The following is a 22,494-nucleotide window of genomic DNA, read 5'->3' as shown; positions in this document are numbered from 1 at the left end:
ATATAGCCTACAGCTGTAAATCATTTCAGTGGTGGAGAAGGATAGACAGCTTGGAACTGGAAAGGTGTTCCTGTTGAAGAAGACACTGACTTTGTTGGAACAGTTCCTTTCATGCTGACATTTGTTTGAGGAGATCGTGTGACTTCACCATGGGGATTTGGATGGCCCTCTTGTACATGTTGCTGTGTGGAGTGGTTCTAACCATAGCATATGTTTTGTATGTTCATGTTTCATTGATTCTTTGTTAAATGTGACATCTGTTTCCCCTAAAAGGCTTATTTCCTAATTCAAATAGGACTTCTTTTTATTTCTCATCAATGTCATTATTCAAGTGACCTTACAAGGAAATCAGAGATAATATTCTTTGAACAAATCGATCTAATACTGGTAAAAGCTTCTATAAGCAAAGTTTAAATGTACAAATCTTGTGTAGATGAAATGTTGTAGTTAATATACTGGAGGCAAAAGTAACAGTGATCTTATAAATTTATTGACATTTGAAAAATAATGATAAGAATTATTACCGGTATGTTATTTCAAATTACAAACCACTCGTTGGATAGATCAAGGTAGCCTTATGCTGTTTCATCTGTATGAGGGTAAAAGAAGGTCACTGTTTAAATCTTCCCTTTCCCTTTCAAACTGCTGATCATGCCTGTATGAAAATCCATTTAAAAATGTCTTCTGGGCCAGTATCACCTTTATCTGGAATGTCCTGTAGTCCTGACCACTACTCTCGAATTGTAACCATGTGATCAAAATTCAGTGACAATGTTTATCGCTACCAAGATGGATATTTCTTGAAAAGAGCACTCTGCAATTTTTGTCATTTTCATTTTTGTGAGTAAAATTCTTTTTGGCCGGAATGGCTTGTTTTCACTTTATAAGTTTTAGCATACATATCTTTGCAATATTTTGTGATTCAATTTCAACTTGTGAGGACTATAATTATAACGACATTAAAACTTTATTATATAAAAATATAATATTTCTCAAGGTCATTTCATATCCTTTGTGGTGATATTTCATGCCCTTTCCCCAATTAATGTTAAGTGCGCAAAAATATATATGTTTCCAAAGATTAGCTTAAATTTGTATTTGATATAATTTATACACACTGACATCTAGTTTCTATTTGTTGTTTTACTATTAGATCCCCTCCTGATATAAGTTAACTAGCACTACAATACATTGTAATACCCTGTATCTGTACTGTTAGATCTCGACTCACATAGTACTAATATGTTGATTGTCTGGATGGAGTGACCCGAGTAGCTAAGATGGTAGAATAAGTTGAATTGGAATGTGTATCTGTAAGTTGGTTGTTTACAACCAGTTATTGCGATTATCTAATCTCATTTGTTTCCTAGCATGAGTGAGTGAGTGAGTATGGTTTTACACTGCTTTTAGCAATATTCCAGCAATATCACAGCGGGCGACACCAGAAATGGGCTTCACACATTGTACCCATGTCGGGAATCGAACCCGTGGCTTCGGCCTGACGAGCGAACGCTTTAACCACTAGGCTACCCAACCGTTTCATAGACTCCTTTCTTACCCTTGTGTTGAACCACCTCCATGGTCCAGCAGATGGAGCATCTGCCCAGAGAGTGGAAGGTCAGTAGCACAATCACTGGTCATACCAAGCGACATAAAAAATGGTATTGTTGTTACCCTGTCTGGCTCTCTACATTGAAGGGATAAAAAAAGGACTGGTCGGAGCAGAGTCAGTATGCTGTGGGGTATCCATGTTAATCTCAGTCTTACTCCGCTGTGTAAGTAATGATCTTGAACGAGACATTAAACCCCATTCCACTCACCAACTGTTGTGTTGCAGGTACATGACTCGTAAATATGGAGTATTCAAGGAACTTGGAGTGAAAGGACCTAAACCAGCTCCTGTCTTAGGACACTTCCATATTCTAACTTCTGAGGTAAGGCTGACATTACTTTGAAAGTTGGTTCCTTGACATATACTATTAAGAAATTGGTATGGATGAGTGAAATGCAGAACACTATGTTTATGACAAACACGCTTATTACGGAATGAGGGATATAACAAACTGTTTTTTTGGGTCCCGGCCACATGCGGTATCATTTAGTTGAAACGCTTATAACAAACTATAGTTTTAATGAACAAAAATTATTTGTCCCTGTGAGTTCATTATAACCGTAGTTTACTGTAGATATGATGAATCATAGAAATTTGATTTCAATTTAGTTGTATCTGTCCCAGGTATTACGTGCAGTGAGATATAGCATTTAATAAGTCCATTTATCCATCTGTCTGTCCATAACATATCAAGCTATTTGTGGTGTGCCTGGAGCAATTTGAGGATTTTTGTTTTATTTGAGTTTGTGTGTTGTTGTTTAACTCAGCAATATTCTAGTGTTGTGATGGTGGCCTCTATATAATTAATTCTGGACCAGACAATCCAGTGATTGACATCATGAGCACCAATCTACACAAATTGGGATACAATAACATGCATCAACCGAGTCAGCAAGCCTGACCACCCGATCCCATTAGTCGCCTCTTACAACAAGCAGGATTGCTGAAGACCTATTCTCTACCCAGATCTTCATGAGGAAGCAGATCATGAAGATCATGACACTGCTGAGATACACAACTTTGCACTTTGTCCCCGTTTTAACAGAAAACTACTTGCTGCGATTGTTTGTTTTGAAGAATAACATTTTGAATGTCATGTACATAACATTTTGAATGTCATGTACATAACATTTAAATGTCATGATGAATAACATTGTGAATGTCATGTAGAATAACATTGTGAATGTCATGTAGAATAACATTGTGAATGTCATGTAGAATAAAATTGTAAATCTCATGTAGAATAACATTGTGAATCTCATGTAGAATAACATTGTGAATGTCATGTAGAATAAAATTGTGAATGTCATGTAGAATAACTTTGTGAATGTCATGTAGAATAACATTGTGAATCTCATGTAGAATAACATTGTGAATGTCATGTAGAATAACATTGTGAATGTCATGTAGAATAAAATTGTCAATGTCATGTAGAATAAAATTGTCAATGTCATGTAGAATAACTTTGTGAATGTCATGTAGAATAACATTGTTAATGTCATGTAGAATAACATTGTGAATGTCAAGTAGAATAACATTGTTAATGTCATGTAGAATAACATTGTTAATGTCATGTAGAATAACATTGTTAATGTCATGTAGAATAACATTGTTAATGTCATGTAAGTATCATTTTGAATGAAACAGGGAGCAGTGGTTGCAGAGAAAAAATGGTATCAAGAATACAAGAAGGATAAAGCCTTTGGGTAAGAATATGATCTGTTAACAATTTCTTTGAGTTCAACTTTTATTTTTGATAAAAGAATTAATTTCCTTATTTGAATTTTGATCAGGCTCAATAATATATTACAATGAAATAGAATTATATGAAATCGGGGACACAAAAAGTGGGTGTCACACATTGTACCTCTGCAGGGAATCAAACCCTCATCTTCAGTGTGATAAGTGAACACAGTACCCACTAGGCTACTCCACTTTATCCATAATATCTTCGAGCATGTTCATGCTGTTGCCTCCAACTGAAATCTCCAGCCTTCAAATACGTAAGAACTGACTTTGTTACGTTTCTAGATTTATGTTATATGCATGAAAATTGATATACCTACTGTATAAATCTGCATAGTTCTTTTTGTTGTTTTTGGAAATATAAACAGAATAAAGCCTTGTTTGGTTAGTCAATCAAATTCCACCAAATAACTTGCAATTTATATTTTCAATAACAGCGCAACACACCCAAATATGTTTATCTCCTAATTCAAACCAATGTTCAGTGTATCCTGTTATGGCAAGGGGACACTACTCTAACCACTGGGGCACATCCATGCCCACTCTCTTAACAAAGACACCTAGCCAGTATGAAGGCAGAGTGAATGTGAAAATTCAAATTCATATTCAAAAACAATTACAAGACATTTTTATCATAAATAGTCCATCTAGCATATATTTGTTTGATGGTGGCCATAAATAATTGTCTCTATACCCGAAACACCAATGATTGATATAATGAGCAACGTCCATGGCAACGGTGACAAGTCAACCAAGTCACCAGGCCCGACAACCAGCATATGTTGCTGGTGATCTATTCTGACCAGGGCCCACTTGCACAAAGCGATCTTAGCGCTAAGATGATCGTAACTCCCATACTTTAACATAGACTTATGATAATCTTAGCGCTACGATCGCTTTGTGCAAGTGGGCCCAGGAATCCCTTCAGAGTTCCACTGAAAGTATAAATGGCCACAATACAGTGACGATGGCCATCTTCCACAAAGCAATGTGTGCCGAGGATTCCAACTCACCGTGTAAATGAGGCACAGACGGCTATTTCCAACAGCAGGGATGTATCTGGGATTCCCAACTTACTGTCCACAGCAGACAAACTGGGGGAAAATAATGATTTTGTTGAAAATTGGGATATTTTAAAGTTCCTATTTTTTAAGCTTCACAGGTATTAAAACTTTTCCCTCTTTTATATTCCTGTCATCAGTTAAACACAAAGCGACAAAAATATTTATATACATGAAATGAAAGTTTATATATTTGAAGGGGCGGTCGGGTAGCCTAGTGGTTAAAGCATTCGTCCGTCACGCCGAAGACCCGGGTTCGATTCCCGACATGGGTACAATGTGTGAAGCCCATTTCTGATGTCCCCCGCCGTGATATTGCTGGAAGATTGCTAAAAGAGGCCTAAAACCATACTCACTCACTCACTCATTATATATTTGAATCTTGGATATTTGCTGCAGTCTTGGGGTCGAATATGGCCTCTGATAAATCCCTGTACGGTCTGGACTTAGTATGGTCTCCAGACAGTGGACACAAGTCTTATACAATGATTACATTTTTCATCTGTATTTAGGATATTTGAAGGAGGCTACCCAATGATGTTCATCACTGACATCAATATCATGAAGGAAGTCCTCATCAAGAAGTTCCACTGCTTCGTCAACAGAAGGGTTTGACATGTTTATTCCTCACTGGGCACTTATTAAAGTGAATACAGTAGTTGGGAATCTTGAGTCTCAAGAACGTCTGTATATATCATATTTGCCGTTATACCCTGAGGAGCAATAAAAACTGTCCCTCTCAGCTGATTTTATCATATGCTTGATTTTCAATTGATTGCATCTTTAATTATATTCTTTTTAAACTAACTGTAGTAGTGCTTAGTCAGCACCTCAAAGAATACTTCTAGATGGGTTTGTTTTCTTAATAAATATAATTTTATTTAAAACTTTTAAAAAATTGTTGTTGTCTATTTACATCAGGGGCGGATACAGCTTTTTTGGAAAAGGGGGGTGCACAATAAAGATCTATTTATTGTCCCTGGTGGTAATTTATACAGAAATAAAGATTTTTTTCGAAATAAAAAGGGGGGGTGCGCACCCCCGCACCCCCCCTCTGTATCCGCCCATGTACATAGTACACAACTACTAATTGGTATCTTAGACATCTTATCTTTTTTGTCAGCAAAAATTGACAACATTTCAAACATGGTCGTGCGGTTGCAGATTAATTTCTTTTCCTAGTCTCCAATTTTTTCGCTCAAATTACCCAGCCACAGATAACGTTTTGCAAACTTACAGGAATGAGTGATAGTTCAATAAACATAATCAAATTTAAGTTTATACCCCTTCTGCACTGCAGTTATCTTTAAAAGATTCTGTAAGATAAACAAGAAAATGCAATTTCATTAAAATCAGATCTTAGTTGTCACTAGGCTAAAAGAAAGATCTGAGGACATCCCATTACGGGTCACGTCAGAACGACCTTTCATCCGACCAATCAAAGCGTCGCTTAGCAGATCATGAAAGTGACATTCGGAATGTGTTTTCAAATTATGCAACCTTGAAAACGTTAACACGGGGTATTCAGAACGACAATTACGGCCCGTACGACTGATTCTGTCCATAATATTGTCTATCTGTCGCTTCCGTGGGATAAACATTTGAACGGAGGAGGCGTTGTATGGTAAGTTGGAAGCACTGCCATACAGTCTCAACCATATATTAGACATCCTGGAATGTTTGTTGGTTGCGTTTTCAGAATTTTAATCGAGAACTGTGTCAACATATTTCTCAAGCGTAGTCTGAAATGGAAGTCACCAGGTTGAAACAAGTGCGGTTAGGCTTCAGAAAGCTGCTTTCTAATTGGCTGGTGTCTATTTCTTGTTAGACATCTCAGTGGTCGGTCAAAGTCCCCGAAAGGTCATTCTGACGTGACACGAAATAGGATGTCCTGAGATCTATGGTTAGCCGCAGCTAGAACCTAGATCTGATTTTAATGAGATTGAAGAAAATGTGGACTCTCATCTATAGTTTCAGCTCAAGTAGGGGTTGATTATAAAGATGACTTACAGACTGGCCAAGAAGTTGGTTAAGGGGGCTTGTTGGAGCAGGGGCACCCTTGGTTAATACGGCGAATACTGAATACCAAGAGTGACTGTATTTATTATTTGTTATCAGGAAAGTTATGAATTTTGATTTGTAGTTGAAACTCTAGTGTTGAGACATTACTATATATTCTCTGGCTCTGTTAGTTGTGGAGCTAATATGTTTAATTATTATTTAGTTTATTCCTATGTCTGTAGGCGTTTGAAGGGGTGAATGACTACCCACTGAACTATGCTATGACAACAATACAAGACGATCACTGGAAACACGTCAGAAGTCTGCTGTCTCCAACATTTAGTTCAGGAAAACTCAAAAAGGTATTCCATGGTTAAAGGACAGCTATTCAAAAGTGATCTTTTTATTTTAGCTCACCTGACTGAAAGTCAAGAGGGCAGTGAGCTAGCCGAGCGGTTAAAGCATTTGCTCGTCACACCAAACACATGGGTTCGATTCCCCTCATGGACACAATGTGTGAAGCCAATTTCTGGTGACCTTGCCGTGATATTGCTGGAATATTGCTAAAAGTGACATAAAACCAAACTTACTCACTCACTCACTCAACCCTTGAAGATTCCGGGGTAGAATGGGTCTTCAGCAATACCATGCTTGCCGTAAAAGGTAACTATGCTTGTTGTAAAAGGCGACTATCGGGATCGGGTGGTCAGGCTCGCTGACTTGGTTGATGCATGTCATCGTATCCCAATTACCTGGATCGATGCTCATGATACTAATCATTGGATTGTCTGGTCCAGACACAATTATTTAAAAGACCGTCATCATTTAGCTGGAATATTGCTGAGTGCAGCTTTAAACAACAAACAAACAAACAAACCCAAACTCACTCACTCACTCATTATTATTTATTTTGTACCTTGAGTTTCATTATTCATATGCATGTAATGTAATTTTGACTGAATGGCCACACATATTGATCCTCCCAAAGGTATTATTAGTACTTTTACTCTGAATTTTTTTCGGTCATGCTTTTTGTGAACCCTGATTTCTGTGTGTACTTTTACAGATGGTTCGTCTGGTTAACAAAACTTCAGATAATCTGGTGCAAAACTTCAGGGTCAAGGCTGAGTCTGGAGAGGAATTTGAAGTGAAAGAGTAAGTGAGATTTAATGTATTTACATGAATCAATACTAATCAGGGCTGATTTAGCTGATTTAGCTATACACATGCACCAGTGAAGCCTATTATTGAAAAATGCAACCTAATATTTAGGATACATGCAAGGGCATGTAAATAAACTTCCAAGTTTGTGTCAGTCTAACCCTGACTTGTCCTTACATCATCACAATATTCCGTAGAAAGCAATCTCATTAAAATCAGATCTCAGTTCTCGCTACCGCTAAACAAAGATCTGAGGACATCCCATTAGGGGTCACGTCAAAACAACCTTTCATCCGACCAATCAAGGCGTTGCTTAACAGATCATGAAAGTGACAGTCGGAATGTGATGTCTAATAATGCAACCTCGAAAACTTTAACACGGGGTATTCTGAACGATAGTTACGGGTTTAACGACTGAATCCTTATAATCTAGACCATATATTTGCCATTCCAGAATGTTCTTTTGTTCAGGTTTCAAATTTTTAATCGAGAATTTGTCAAAATATGTTTCGATGCATAGTCGCCAATAAAGCACGAGAAAGCTGCCTTCTGATTGGCTAATGTCTACTTCTTGTCAATCCTTCCATTGGTCCGTTCCAAGGTCGGTCTGACGTGACCCGTAATGGGATGTCCTCAGATCTTTGTTTAGCGGCAGCCAAACAGATTAATCTAATGGTGAACTGGTGCCTTTCGATGATTTGCGATATACGGCCTTATTTTTTTGTTCACTAAACTGAAGGTATCCAATGGCAATGAACCAAAAGTGGGGGATAAGCAGCCAAACTCACTTCTGAATTGCACCAGAATGGGGGGCAATGTCCTCTGATGATTCTTGTTATTGACAGGTTGACTGGTGCGTACACCATGGACACCATTTGCAGCACAGCATTCGGCATCGAGATCGACTCAAAGAATGATCCAAACAATCCTTTTGTGACGGGGGCCCAGGCATTTTTTAAACCAAAGGTCTGGCTGATTATCCTGATTTGTAAGTGTCTCAAGATGGTACTGGTTTGTGTGCACTGTGTATCCCAATTGCCTGGATTGATGCTCACGATGTCAGTCACTGGATTGTCTGGTCCAGACTCAATTATTTACAGACCGCCGTCATATAGCTGGAATATTGTTGAGTGCGGCGTTAAACAAACAAACAAACATATTCTTCCTTCTCGTCCCCTTTACCCATGGGGATTAGGGGTTATAGGTCCCCAGTATGCTTGTCTTACCGAAACCTTGTACGACACTTCTCATCAGAGTTTAACACGACTCAGAAATATGCTTCCACAATGCTCAAATGTATAGAATGGATGCAGAAATAAATATATATTTCATCACAAGGGATGCACAACAATTTTCCTTGTACCAAATTCTTAACAAGAAATATAAAGATCCTGTGATTAAAGCAATTATTAAATCTTGCAGTACAGTACACACTACACCATTTTATTACTTTATAGGACCCTCATATTTCCTCAAAGGTCACTCGAACTTAGTAATTGGGGGTCCTCTGGACCCCTAGTTAGGTTTCATAATATCAATCGCTGGTTTGTCTGAAATAGCTAGAATATTGCTGACTGTGGCATAAGAGACAAAACATTTGGGATTCCATGACAGAATATGTTCCCAACACCCTATGATTTCTCCCTGAGCTGACTGACAAAGGTAAAGAGGTTATAATGTACAACGGGGCGATTGGGTAGCCTAGTGGTTAAAGCGTTTGCTCATCCCACCGGAAACTCAGGTTCAATTCCCAACGTGGGTACATTGCCCATTTATGGAGTCCCCCCGCCTTGATATTGCTGGATTATTGCTAAAAGCAGCGTAAGACCTCACTCACTCACTCACTCACTTCCTGCCTTATTATCTGTCATTGTGACCACCAAATGGTATCAGTCTTTGCTTATCACCAATCACATGTTTGACTGGGTGCCGTTGTACAGAGCGATCTTGTGCTAAGGTGATCGTACGTCCGTACCTTAACATAGATTTCTGACAGTCGTAGCACTAAGGTTGTTTTGTACAACGGCACCCAGTCTTACACTTGATGATGTACAGGCAGCCATGAGTCAGCTTGATGACTGAGGTGTACAACAACATACTCCAACTCTCTATTACGTCATCTCTTTCAGTCTTCTTCCCGTTCCTTGCTCCATTGTTAAAGATGTTGAACATAAGCCTCTGGCCGAAGAACCTCACCCATTTCTTTGTGAAGGTCACTGATGACGCCATCAAACAGCGGAGAAGCAGTACTCAGGTAATTGTTTTCACTGGGTCAAAGAACCTCACCCATTTCTTTGTGAAGGTCACTGATGACGCCATCAAACAGCGGAGAAGCAGTACTCAGGTAATTGTTTTCACAGGGTCAAAGAACCTCACCCATTTCTTTGTGAAGGTCACTGATGGCGCCATCAAACAGCGGAGAAGCAGTACCCAGGTAATTGTTTTCACTGGGTCAAAGAACCTCACCCATTTCTTTGTGAAGGGCACTGATGGCGCCATCAAACAGCGGAGAAGCAGTACCCAGGTAATTGTTTTCACTGGGTCAAAGAACCTCACCCATTTCTTTGTGAAGGTCACCGATGACGCCACCAAACAGCGGAGAAGCAGTACCCAGGTAATTGTGTTCATGGGGTCAAAGAGCCTCACCCATTTCTTTGTGAAGGGCACTGATGATACCATCAAACAACGGAGAAGCAGTACTTAGGTAATTGTGTTCAGGGGGTTGAAGAGCCTCACCTGTTTCTTTCTGAAGGTCACCGATGACGCCACCAAACAGCGGAGAAGCATTTGCAAGTTAATTGTGTTCAGGGGGTTCAAGCATTAACAACACTGGAGTAAATAATTTCTGTTTACTGTAAATGAAGACAAGGGAGGTAACTACTGTTTCTAAATTCTTAGGACTTAAATACTTAGGTTATTCTGGAATAACCAGAATATTCCAATCCCAATGTTTTTTTCACTTCCAGTGTTCTTTTTTGTAGATAGTGATTTATTTATTTGATTTTGGTTTGTATCATATTTTGTCTTTGAATTGCATTTAGAAGTGAAAGAGAGTTTATGGATCTCAACTTCTTTATTATGAGGAACACACAATTCGGAGTATGTGCTTACTCCTTCATCAGATGAATGAATGCTATGAGGCAGAGAACATATGCATGTACATATAAGAACAACACAAGTAATAAGATAGCAAAGGTGGAAATTTGACATAGGAAGCCAACAGTTCATTAGCGCTGATAGGTGATTAGCAATGGACAAATGGTACACTATTTTGCTGACCCCTCCCTCCCCAACCAAATACATGTAACATTAATTCATGAGTCATCCCCCATTCATGAAAAGAAACAGATGCAGGTACCATGCATAATATATGACTAAAATAAAGGAGTTTTGATTTATTTAAAAAAATAGTCTTCAAATTTATAAAAACAATTATTTGAAAAACTAGAACTGTTTCAATTTTTCCGGGTCATTTGATGGCCACAGATGTATTTCAGCAATTTCCTTTGTAGAAAAGTAACGACTTCCTCCAGATGATGATAGATGCAGAGGTTGGCAGTGAGGAGGTGGACAAGGAGATTGATCATAGGGACAGTCTGGTGACATCGCAGACCTGGAATAGCAAGGGTGAGTGATATTGATGGGAGGTTAGACATGGACAGTCTGGTGACATCGCAGACCCGGAATAGCAAGGGTGAGTGATATTGATGGGCGATTGATCATAGGGACAGTCTGGTGACGTCGCAGACCTGGAATAGCAAGGGTGAGTGATATTGATGGGAGATTGATCATAGGGACAGTCTGGTGACATCGCAGACCTGGAATAGCAAGCGTGAGTGATATTGATGGGAGATTGATCATAGGGACAGTCTGGTGACATCGCAGACCTGGAATAGTAAGGGTGAGTGATATTGATGGGTAGACTAGACACGACAGTCTGGTGATGTCGCAGACCTGGAATAGCAAGGGTGAGTGATATTGATGGGAGGTTAGATATGGACAGTCTGGTGATGTTGCAGACCTGGAATAGCAAGGGTGAGTGATATTGATGGGAGATTAGATGCAGACAATTTTACCCTAACATAGCATATCATGGACTATGGTTATTTCAGTCTTACATGTGTGGCTGAACTGAGTACTTTTGATGTGGTTTGTTGTGTTAACTTTTCAAAATCTACCCTATAATGTTGAAACTAAATCTGTTTGAATGACCCATCGAACAGGTGTCTTTGAACTTAGGGAACTTGGGTCCCAGAAATGTGGTCAGATCATAAACATGATGGCTAGAACTGTCATATTGAAAATGGTTATTATGACAAAACTGCATGTTCCTTAAAGAATTTTGATACTCAGCACAGAAGCCATATGGGTTTTAAATGCCTGTTTTGTCCTTCATATACCTTTGTGGCTGCTACGCTCTAATTACAAGACTGGTCCCCAACACAGACAACTATTATAATGTATCGATGTTTGATTCAGTAGAAATACCTTAGGATGCCTGTTGTGTAGACATTTCTGTAACATTTTGGTGTATTTTCATCTTAGTCATCTTAGGTCGAAAGGCCACTCCTCTATATGACTAAACCCGTCTTAAACATAATGTTAAACCTCATTCCACCTCAACTCTAGTGTTCCAAACAATTCTGGTGAGCTACAGAACCTGATGACATTTTTTGTCAATTGTTTGCAATCATTTTCATACCAGGCTTGACAACTGATGACATCCACGGCCAGGCTCTCACCTTCCTGGTCGCGGGATACGACACGACAGCCACCACCATGGCTTTCCTGATCTACGAACTGGCCCTGAACCCGGACATCTGTGACCGAGCCATCCAGGAGGTGGACAGGGTGCTGGGAGACAATGTGAGTACCGGATCACAAGAATGTTCAGTGAGGATACGCAGCAGAATGTTGATGAATGTGATCATGATGATTTTTTAATAATAAGCAGCCTCATGAAGCCTCTCATGATTTTTCTTATGTCTGCACAAAGATTATTAACAAAAGAGATTATTCTTCCACAAACTTCTTCCAAATAGACTTGGGTCATTCTTATGACATGAACAATGATAATGTCAAAGGTCAAGGTCACGAGAAAGAAAAATATTTGTGATCAAATTTTTTAAAGTAATATTGATGTGTTTGTCATTAAACTTGGTATATACCTATTTAGGATGTGCCCTGCTTTAAAAGGATTTGGGTAATGATCAGTGAAAGGTCAAGGTCAGCATTTAGTATTTTTCAAACTTCGGTTACTGGTGTATCATCATCAGATTCTGAGGTATGCTTACCCATATAGGCGTTGAACTTTATGTTTGCATGTTTCTGAACAATTCCTACCTGATCACCAGATCAATTGCATTTATGTTAAGAGGTCAGTTAAGGTCCTGGTTACTTCTACGGGCATGGGAGGCACGGGTGGCCCAGTTGTCTAAGGCGCCAGGATTTGCTGTGCAGAGTTGCGACCCTTGGGCATGCCCGAAACCTATGATTCTGGGTTCGAATCCTGGTTCGCCCTAACTAAGTTTCTAGGTTTGTGAGCACCATACCCATGCTCGTGGGTTTCACCGACACACCGCAATATAACTGGAATACTGTTAAAAGCGGTGTTAAACCCAACTCACTCACTCACTCACTCTACAGGCATGGAACTTTAAATTTGCTTGTTTCTTTACAAATCCTACCAATGAAATGTTGATGACATGTCTATCAAAGGTTAAGGTCATCTTTGAGGTTATTGTGAAACATGGTTGTATTGTTCATTGCCAGTAATAGATGTACTTGTACTTGTACAATCCTGAGACATGGTAATTGTTGGCTTGTACCCAGTGTCCTTATTATGGTCATGGCAGGCCGGGTGTACAAGGTGGTATGTGGTATGTAACTTTGTGGAAATCAGCGAAGAAGGGTCTGCTTCTGTTTAAGCATGTTCTTGCAAACACTTCCAGTTTTTGCATCCATGTTAATATGTAATCAGTGCAATCCATTATGAATCATGCCAAATAATGTGGTTGCTGAACCACGTAAACAATACATGGATTTTCAGCCTTTGATGATTGGTTCTGATCATTTGATCTTTGTCAAACAGACACTCATGAAACTGTTTCCTTAATACAGACCTACCAGTGACATAACAATGTGCAACTAAGAGAATTTATTTCTACCTTTAAGTGTCACCAATTGAATCATAAATAAAAAGATATTTCGCAAATCATTTCCAGATTCATATCCATCTGGCCATCTTTTTTATCATCAAGAAGTGTAAGAAATTAGTTTGTGTTATTCTTCCCCTTTAAAAAAAGCCTTTTTTTTCTTTTTTTTCCCAGCATGATGTTTCCTATGAGCAGTGTGCCGAGCTTCATTACCTGGATATGTGTGTCAGTGAGTCCCTCCGACTCTTTCCTCCAGCAACCAGGTCAGCATCATCTGCAGAAGTTATGGGCCGGAGGATGTCTTTTCATTTGTTTTATGACTCCACAATTTTATTTCTCCCTGTAAATGGGTCAGTGGGCCACAATTGCTTTAGTGACCTCTGCATTAAGGTCAAGGTCATGAGATATAGAGGTCCCATAAAACATGTCTCACACAACATGACACTTTTATTACACTTTGTAAAGTCCATGTAAGTGCTAAATGTGGTGTAGAAGTTCAGTTCTCATTTAGGAATCGAACCTTTGGCAAACGCTTAAACCGCTAAGCTACCCACCACCCACCTGAAACAGATTGATAAGCATCAGTATAAGCTTCCAGTAAGATAATATATTCATGCGTACATGATTGAGAAAGTCAATTTCTTAATGACTCACTTGCAGGTTCGACCGGCACTGCACCCAGGACGTTGAGGTCTGCGGGATCAAGATCCCGAGTGGGATGGACATAGCGATCCCTGTAATAGCCATTCACTATGACGAGGAGTACTGGCCAGAACCAGAGAGATTTGATCCAGAGAGGTATACATCAGCCTTCGAAAAATTCATCTACGGTTTGGATGGTCTAGCTGTGTAAAGTGGTCAGAGTTGTGTCCCTTGGGCACGCCAGAAACCTATGATTGCAAGTTCAAATCCTGGTTTGCCCAAATTATGTTTCCAGGTTTGTCAGCACCTTACCCATTAACACAGGTTTCACCAAAGTGGTAAGCATATGAGATCTGCATCACTTCCGGCTTTCCTCCCATATTGAGCTGACACGGTGTGATATAACTGGAATACTGTTCATAGCAGCGTTAACACAAGGTCACTCACTCACTCTAAATTCATCTTAGCCCAAGACTACTGAATTGTGTTTGGACAACTTAAAATCTAATGATGGTAGTCCACATTTGACATTTGAAGGCTATAATTCTTTACTAGTTGTCCATGATTTCATTTTGCAAGCCAATATTCTTTTAATTTCTTTGGAAGCATGTGGTACTTAAACATGGTAAGGATGGCATATGATGTACATGTCCTTCTTTTTGGGGATACATTGATCACTCATGTCAAGGGTCAAGGTAGTCGTCTATGTCATAGCCTGAAAAAAGTTTGTTTACCTCCTAACTCACAAAAGATTTACTGTAGGTCAATCTCATGAGTGACCTCCATATAAGCTCAAGGTCATTCATCATTTTTTTTCGCCATTTTCATGAAAATGATTTTTTTGGCAAACAGTTTTGTAGTTTTATGCATATTGTGATTAGATTAGTTGAATAGTTATGTACGACAAACATATGTAGTATTAAATGTCAGTGAGTGAGTTGGGTTTAACGCCGCTTTTAACAGTATTCCAGTTATATCACGGCGAGTCAGCTTAATGTGGGAGGAAAGCCCGAAGTGATTCAGGTCTCAGACTTTTACCACTTCGGTGAAACCCACGAGCACGGGTATGGTGCTGACAAACCTAGAAACATAATCGGGGCGAACCGGGATTCGAACCCACAATCATAGGTTTCTGGTGTGTCCAGGGGACGCAACTCTGCACAGCAAATCGCAGCGCCTTAGACGACTGGGCCACCCGTGCCCCCTATTAAATGTCAAGTTCACTCTCAAGGTCATACACTAAAAAATTGTATTAGGTTCATGATAACTCAAAAAGTGTGTATTATTGTGGGATTTGGTACACATGTATATTATGCATAGGATGTAGTATTGATGTGGTAAGGTTTTGAGCGATATTCCTTGAAATCTAAGGTTGCTATGGTGGTCAATCAAAAGTTTTGTTTATATTATTTGTGTGCTGAGCTCCAGCACATTTTCGGGGGGCACGGGTGGCCCAGTCGTCTAAGGCGCCGCGATTCGCCCTGCAGAGTTGCATCCCTTGGGCACGCCAGAAACCTATGATTGTGGGTTCGAATCCCGGTTCGCCCCGATTATGTTTCTAGGTTTGTCAGCACCATACCAGTGCTCGTGGGTTTCACCGAAGTGGTAAACGTCTAAGACCTGCGTCACTTCGGGCTTTCCTCCAACATTAAGCTGACACGCTGCGATATAACTAGAATACTGTTAAAAGCGGCGTTAAACCCAACTCACTCACTCACTCACTCCAGCACATTTTCAAATTAAAAAAATCAGGCATGTAATTGACGGAAATTGAGAGTCAACATCATCAAGTGCTCATAACTGGAGAATGGGAATTTATGTTTTAAGACATGTGATTTCCCAAAATGGATGTAAACTGGAAGTGTGTAAAATGTCATTAATATGGTAGCTATGGGCAAAGACTTTGTGTGTGCCAGTATGCACTTATTACAGAAGAAACGTGCTTGTTTACAAACAAGAGAAAGGTTTAGTTACGTGATATGTAAATTAGCTTGTGGCAGTGGTGTAATGCTAAGTGATCACTGCGCCAGAGAGTGAGTTTGGCCTAATCTTTCCAACGTCCATGTTTCTAGATTCACCCCTGAAGCTAAAGGAAAACGTAATCCTCTTGCATACGTGCCATTTGGTGCCGGCCCTAGGAACTGTATCGGGATGAGACTGTCCCTAATGGAAACAAAGATTGGGATTGCCAGACTTCTGCAGAACTTTAAACCAATCAGGAGTGAGAAAACTCAGGTAACAAAACATCTTATATAAATGTCTTTCCTTCTATATTTATGATCATTTGAAACATGATAACTATAACCGTGTAAGTAGAAAAAATGTGGAAACAAAATATTGATGTGAGTCCAATGCGTCATTACATATAGAAAAATTAATCGTTTAACTGGAAAGTTGAGGTGAAATGGGGTTTAACGTCGTGTTCAAGGTTATTGCACTTATAATGCACATTGCATTCATGTATGTGTCTGGCTGCTTGTATCCAATGCCGGTTTTATAGTCATGGCACTCACAAATGTCCAGAAGTTTGTCATTGTTGAAAGCCTCCATTCTGGAATCTATAATAATGTTGGCAGGTGAAAGAAATTTGGTGTTTACAACTTGGTGTCCACTCTGTAGATGAGACACAAGTTTTTCGTAAAAGCCCTTGAACCTTCTAGCGACTCTTCCATCCCCAAACCTTTTTGAAGGATCAAGCCTGCCATGTTCATGTAAACAAGGGCAGTAACTCGATGCCTCGACAGCACTCAGCTGTTTATTTTGCCTGTACTGACAATTACTACAAATCAATTTCTTTGCACCTAACAATATCTACATGATGCCTCAGGAAGCTGCATGTCATCCTGAGGAAACATTGCAAACTTAAGGTCTAAAACACAATCATGATCACCATTGAATAACGATTTCTTGTGTTTCAGTTTTTGCCAACATCAGATATAGGTGTATACTTTCTTTTGCCCAGCAGTTTACTTGTGAATACAAGAAGCTTTTGTAATTTAATCATCACTTGAATATTCAACAGGTTCCAATGACATTCAAGAAAATTGGTATCCTTGAAGCGGAAAATGGAATCTGGGTGAAGATGCTTCAGCGCCATAAGTAAACTGCTAAGTGAATCTTTAAAAAGTCATTGATGCAACGCCTCCAATATTTATGTTTCATCAATGTGGGTCATACTTTAGTTGTAGTAACTGCTTTAGTTTCAAGGGGAAATAATGCTACCCCAAAATGATCGTAGTCACTCTAGCTTGAGAACTGTGCAAGAATCTACACAGAAATGTTGCTATATGCAATAAACCCGAAGTTGTTGTCCATAAAGTAGTACGTTTTCTTATTTACTCACCGACTTCTAGAATACCAATCAAACATGTACTTACGTTACCGACATCACATTCTTTATGCATTGTTCCACGCACATACACTGATATGAGACACAAATAATAACCTAAATATTATAGTCATGAGATTTACAATCTTTTCTGGAATTTATCCTAAATACACAGTCAATAAATTTGATCACCTCCTCTCCAGAACACACCTTTGATTTTAATTATCTCGTTAAGCTAACAGTTCATCTCATTGTGGGGGCACGGTGCCATGTCGTCTAAGGCGCCGCAATTCACTGTGCGGAATTGTGTCCCTTGGGCACGCAAGAAACCTATGATTGTGGGTTTTGAATCACGGTTCGCCCCAATTATGTTTCTAGGTTTGTCAGCACCATAACCGTGCTCGTGGGTTTCACCGAAGTGGTAAACATCTGAAACCTGCATCACTTCGGACTTTCCTCCCACATGAAGCTGACACGCCGCGATATAAATGGAAAACTGTTAAAAACCGCGTTAAACCCAACTCACTCACTCACACATCACATTTTGGATGAGGGGCAAGTAGTGTCGGTTGGGAATTATCTCCCCCCAATGGTCCATTAATTACCCATTTGAGTAGTGACAGATAAAAAGATAACAGGTTTTTATAATTAAAGGGTTCTATTTATCAGATATAAAATAATGTAATTGTATAGTGAGCTTGCAGGGACCAAAGGAAAGTATCTACTTAGCAAGAATTCACAGTATATTGATCCCCATAATATATTTATATTTACTGCCTGTGTTAAGCACTATGTTAGAGTGTTTGAGAAGCTTTGTTGTGTCAGAAGTGGTGGGGTAGCCTAGTGGTTAATGCAGTAACTAGTCACATAGAAGACACTAGTTGCATTCAACACTTCAGTACAATGTGTGAAGCCTATTGGTCAATCTCATTCAAATCCGCTCTTTCACTCCAATCAATACCTCTGTATTAGGGCGGGGACAACTCCAAATTTATGTCCCGGGTACTTGACCCCCTATAAGCCGACCCTATCTGGGTAGGTTTCAAGAGTTTGGTCCATAATGTCTGATGGGGAATTGATTTTCTGGAGCCCTGGCAAATGCTATTTACATAGACGTATAAAACAATCAGATCATGCATACTCTGAAGTCAACTGAAGTTATATCTTGACTCAAACGTATAAAAGTCAGAAACAGTGCATGCATGTTCAGAAAGAAATGCAAACAATAGCGACTTTTATTGTTATTGTATTTAAACAATATATCATGTGACTAACCATGGGTCTGGGTAGTCCCACCTGACCCAAGTGCCCGAGTTACCCGTCCCAGCCCTACTCTGTACATTAAGATCTGAGGACACCCCTACAGGAGGTCGCAGCAGGTGCTCCCTGAGCAAACATGGAGCACCCAGGCAAAATGGAGGATGTGTTTGTTTTTGACCTAATCAGCTGTGTATGACATTTGGGCTTCATTTCTTTACCACCTCAATTCTGAAATTTTGTGTTGTACAAATAAAACCGACACAGAGCAAATATAATCCTTCGATGGTAGTCCCTTTTCTGTGTAGATGCCAATTCACTCAGAAACAACAGGTATATATAACATCTACAACATAATGGTGCAGCCTTATTTATCTACATTCAGAAATTTCCCTTTTAGTTCGTTTTCGAGATACTTAAATGAGATATGCTTCCCTCACTCTACCAACAATTCAACAGCCTCTACACTGACAGATCAGAAAATACGCCTGACAAGGTCTCCTGTGGAGCTGTTATCTTTTAACAGGTTTTAAACTCAATGAAACCAAATTTTAAAATTTGATTATTTATATTTTGTGAATTTGTTGCTAATTGCTACTATAAATCCAATATGTTTCAAACACAAGCCTGATTTCAATTTCAGTTTTTAATTATTTGAAAATGAAGTCAGCACTTTGTATGTATGTATTATATTAACTGTATTCGACGTTATAAGCGTCCAGGGCGCTCTCGAAATTAGTAATAGGTGGCTCTTATTAGAATATTATTTGGGTGAAAAAAAAAGAGTTGAAAGATAAATTTCGTGGTTTATGCTGACAGCCTGAAATGTTTATGTATGACAGATATTTTTCCAGAATTTAATTGCCCGTAATTAAGGGTGCATATAACACACGAGTGCGTATTATACACGAATAAATAAGTCTTGTGTACATTGATAAATCGGAAGGGGTGCTAATTGGGATTGTTCACTTGCCAATATATTAGCAAATGTCGCCGTGGGCGCTTATTAGAGCGGGGCGCTTATTACGTCGAATACGGTAGATGGAATTATCAGGGTAATTTTATATTATGGGCATGATAAATGTTATAAAATTATGCATGTTGTAAAATTCGAATATTTTTGTATATTATATCTACAGATTGGTTTTATGGATCTGGAAGATATTAATATTTTTATATATTTGATATTAAGAATAAAAGTTGACATAGCTGTAATGTGATTTCATCATTTCTTTTGTAATAACTCCTTATTTCTTAGATGTTGCATGATTCGGCCATGTCTTTCTGTTAAATGTTATTTTAATAATTTCTTTCAGAGTGAGTGGGTGAGTTGGATTTAACGCCGCTTTTAATAGTATTCCAGTTATATTACGGCATGTCAGCTTCATGTGGGTTGAAAGCCTGAAGTGATGCAGGTCTCAGACGTTTACCACTACGGTGAAACCCACGAGCACGGATATGGTGATGACAAACCTAGAAACATAATCGGGGCGAACCGGGATTCGAACCCACAATCATAGGTTTCTGGCGTGCCCAAGGGACGCAACCCTGCACAGCGAATCGTGACGACTGGGCCACCCGTGCCCCTGGAACATGTATTCGAAACAGCTGCTGGATCCCTCTAATAAACCCCAGAGCATATGCAGCAACTACTTCTCCGAACAAGCCTTACAATTAATCGTATTAAACTTTCCGAAATGCACAATGATAGAATTTCTAAGAAAGCCTATGATATGTTTATGTACTATGATAATTGTTGATACCAAACCCAAGCCATCTACAGTACACACTTTGTTTTCACAAACATTTGTATGGATTGCTCAGTGTGTTGGAGATAAAAAAAAAATTCTTGGACTGTATAAAAATGTTGCAATAGATATGTACCACCAATCACGGAATAGTTTTACAGAACATAGTTCAAGATATAACATATATAAAGAGTTTTAAAGACTAATCAAACCTGAGAAGTACCTCACCCTTTTAACAGATAGAAAACAATGTCACACGCTGATTAGACTGAGAAGGGGATTGGTAAGGTTGAAAGTTAACGAAGGGAGATGGTCAGGGATTGATTTATGTTTACATTTGTCTCCTTCATCCAACAGCAGTCATGTGGTGTGCTAGATCCGTATGAGAACAACAGGCCTCATACAGAACTTCCTTGCAGCCAACGACGTCAACGTGTTGCCGTGGCCTGCATGCTCCCAAGACATGTCACCCATAGAACACTTCTGGGATGTCATGGATCGTCTCGTTCAACAGTGATGACATCCTCCAGCCAACCGACAAAAACCAACCCAAGCACACAAAGGAGAATGTTGACGAATCCCACTTGACGTCATGAGACGAACGATTTTTTTATGTCATACACGCTATTTATGTGATGCGTCATTGAAGACAAATGTAGAAATGGTAGGACAACCAGACGAAGAATGTCATCCATGTAACCCTGAGCTATCAGATTTCCGTTTATGATGACAGTGATGTCCACAAATCCTCCCCTCACCATAACACCAACAACGCAACATGCTGCCATTCGTTCTCTCCTTCGGCGGTAAGCACGCTGGCTTCCATCATCTCTTAACAGAGAGAACCGGGTTTCATCAGTGAAGACGACCCTCTGTAACGACATACAGTACGGGCCCATCTCGACTTCGAAATGGCGCTGTCAAGAACTGTCCTCTGTAGGGTCTGTAAGCCCTTGTTCTTTGAGAATTGAGCCGCTTTGCCACTGCCTGTCAACTAACTATATGCCATAAGGCATTCGTCGCTGATGACGTCACCGTCAGGAATCTGTTCCGGACATGCAAAGTACGCAAGTACCGGTCTTCATTGGGCGTAGTTATCCTGGGTCTACCTGTTCCTTGAGCAGTCTGATGTCTACCCGATCTGTCTATAACATTACATCAGATTAGTTACAGCAACACAGGAGCAACCAATAGTTCTGCCAATGTTGGCATGGATGGATCCCATCTGTATCATACCCAGGGCCCCGCTCACGTTGTTGGGGTGTCAGTCGTGGCATTTCTGTGGTGTTTTTGTTTTTTTATCAGTGTGAGTTTCTGACATGCTGCCCGTATCATATATATACCCTTACTGCACGTGTAGTTTCGACTGCCTAAGCATTTTCGGCAAAACAATAACGTGCCGTGGACGTGTATCACGTTCTGTCCAGAGCATTGTTGAGTTTGAACGATCTGTTTTGCATTGATTTAGTTTGAACTTGTGTTTTTAATTTTTAGCAATTTCATTTTGAAAGTGGTAAAAGTTCTTTTGGGCGTCAGTTTATTTCAATTAGTAACTTACCCTTCGGGTATCTGTCAAATAACTGCCCGAGTTTCGCGAAAAATAGATCCAAACGGTTCAGTGTTCATACTTGCGCAATTTAAATTTAAGGTAATTTACAAGTTTGTTCAGAAATTGTACTAGCATGAGCGTGAATTTAGCTGGTTTGTGTTATATTCTTTACAGCAATGTGAAGATTAGCCCGCATTTGGTTGCCTCGCTAAACAAATGTAAACGTGTATTTTT

General features: G+C 39.5%; 1 protein-coding gene across 1 annotated transcript; it reads left to right on the top strand.

The window, feature by feature from the left end:
* Nucleotides 1-35: 35 nt before the first annotated feature.
* On the top strand, nucleotides 36-20,101 carry LOC139449657 (cytochrome P450 3A8-like). Its single transcript, XM_071231138.1, has 14 exons — nucleotides 36-217; nucleotides 1,838-1,934; nucleotides 3,260-3,318; nucleotides 4,932-5,028; nucleotides 6,663-6,782; nucleotides 7,487-7,575; nucleotides 8,427-8,569; nucleotides 9,711-9,835; nucleotides 11,094-11,208; nucleotides 12,287-12,447; nucleotides 13,911-13,999; nucleotides 14,397-14,534; nucleotides 16,451-16,613; nucleotides 17,401-20,101. The coding sequence occupies exons 1-14, from the start codon at nucleotides 150-152 to the stop codon at nucleotides 17,479-17,481; spliced, it is 1,545 nt and encodes a 514-aa protein (XP_071087239.1). The 5' UTR covers nucleotides 36-149; the 3' UTR covers nucleotides 17,482-20,101.
* Nucleotides 20,102-22,494: the final 2,393 nt, after the last annotated feature.

Source organism: Haliotis cracherodii, unplaced genomic scaffold (assembly GCF_022045235.1).
Source record: "Haliotis cracherodii isolate W230 unplaced genomic scaffold, xgHalCrac1.p SCAF_8, whole genome shotgun sequence".
Taxonomy (NCBI): domain Eukaryota; kingdom Metazoa; phylum Mollusca; class Gastropoda; order Lepetellida; family Haliotidae; genus Haliotis; species Haliotis cracherodii.
Note: the sequence above shows the minus strand (reverse complement) of the source record. Positions and strands in the feature narration are given on the sequence as shown.

Bases quoted from the DNA above. Each gene is read 5' to 3' on its own strand.
- LOC139449657 (XM_071231138.1), top strand. From the start codon at position 150: ATGGGGATTTGGATGGCCCTCTTGTACATGTTGCTGTGTGGAGTGGTT. The intron at 3,319-4,931 runs GTAAGAATATGA...ATCTGTATTTAG, and splicing joins AAGAAGGATAAAGCCTTTGG to GATATTTGAAGGAGGCTACC. The intron at 6,783-7,486 runs GTATTCCATGGT...GTACTTTTACAG, and splicing joins GTTCAGGAAAACTCAAAAAG to ATGGTTCGTCTGGTTAACAA.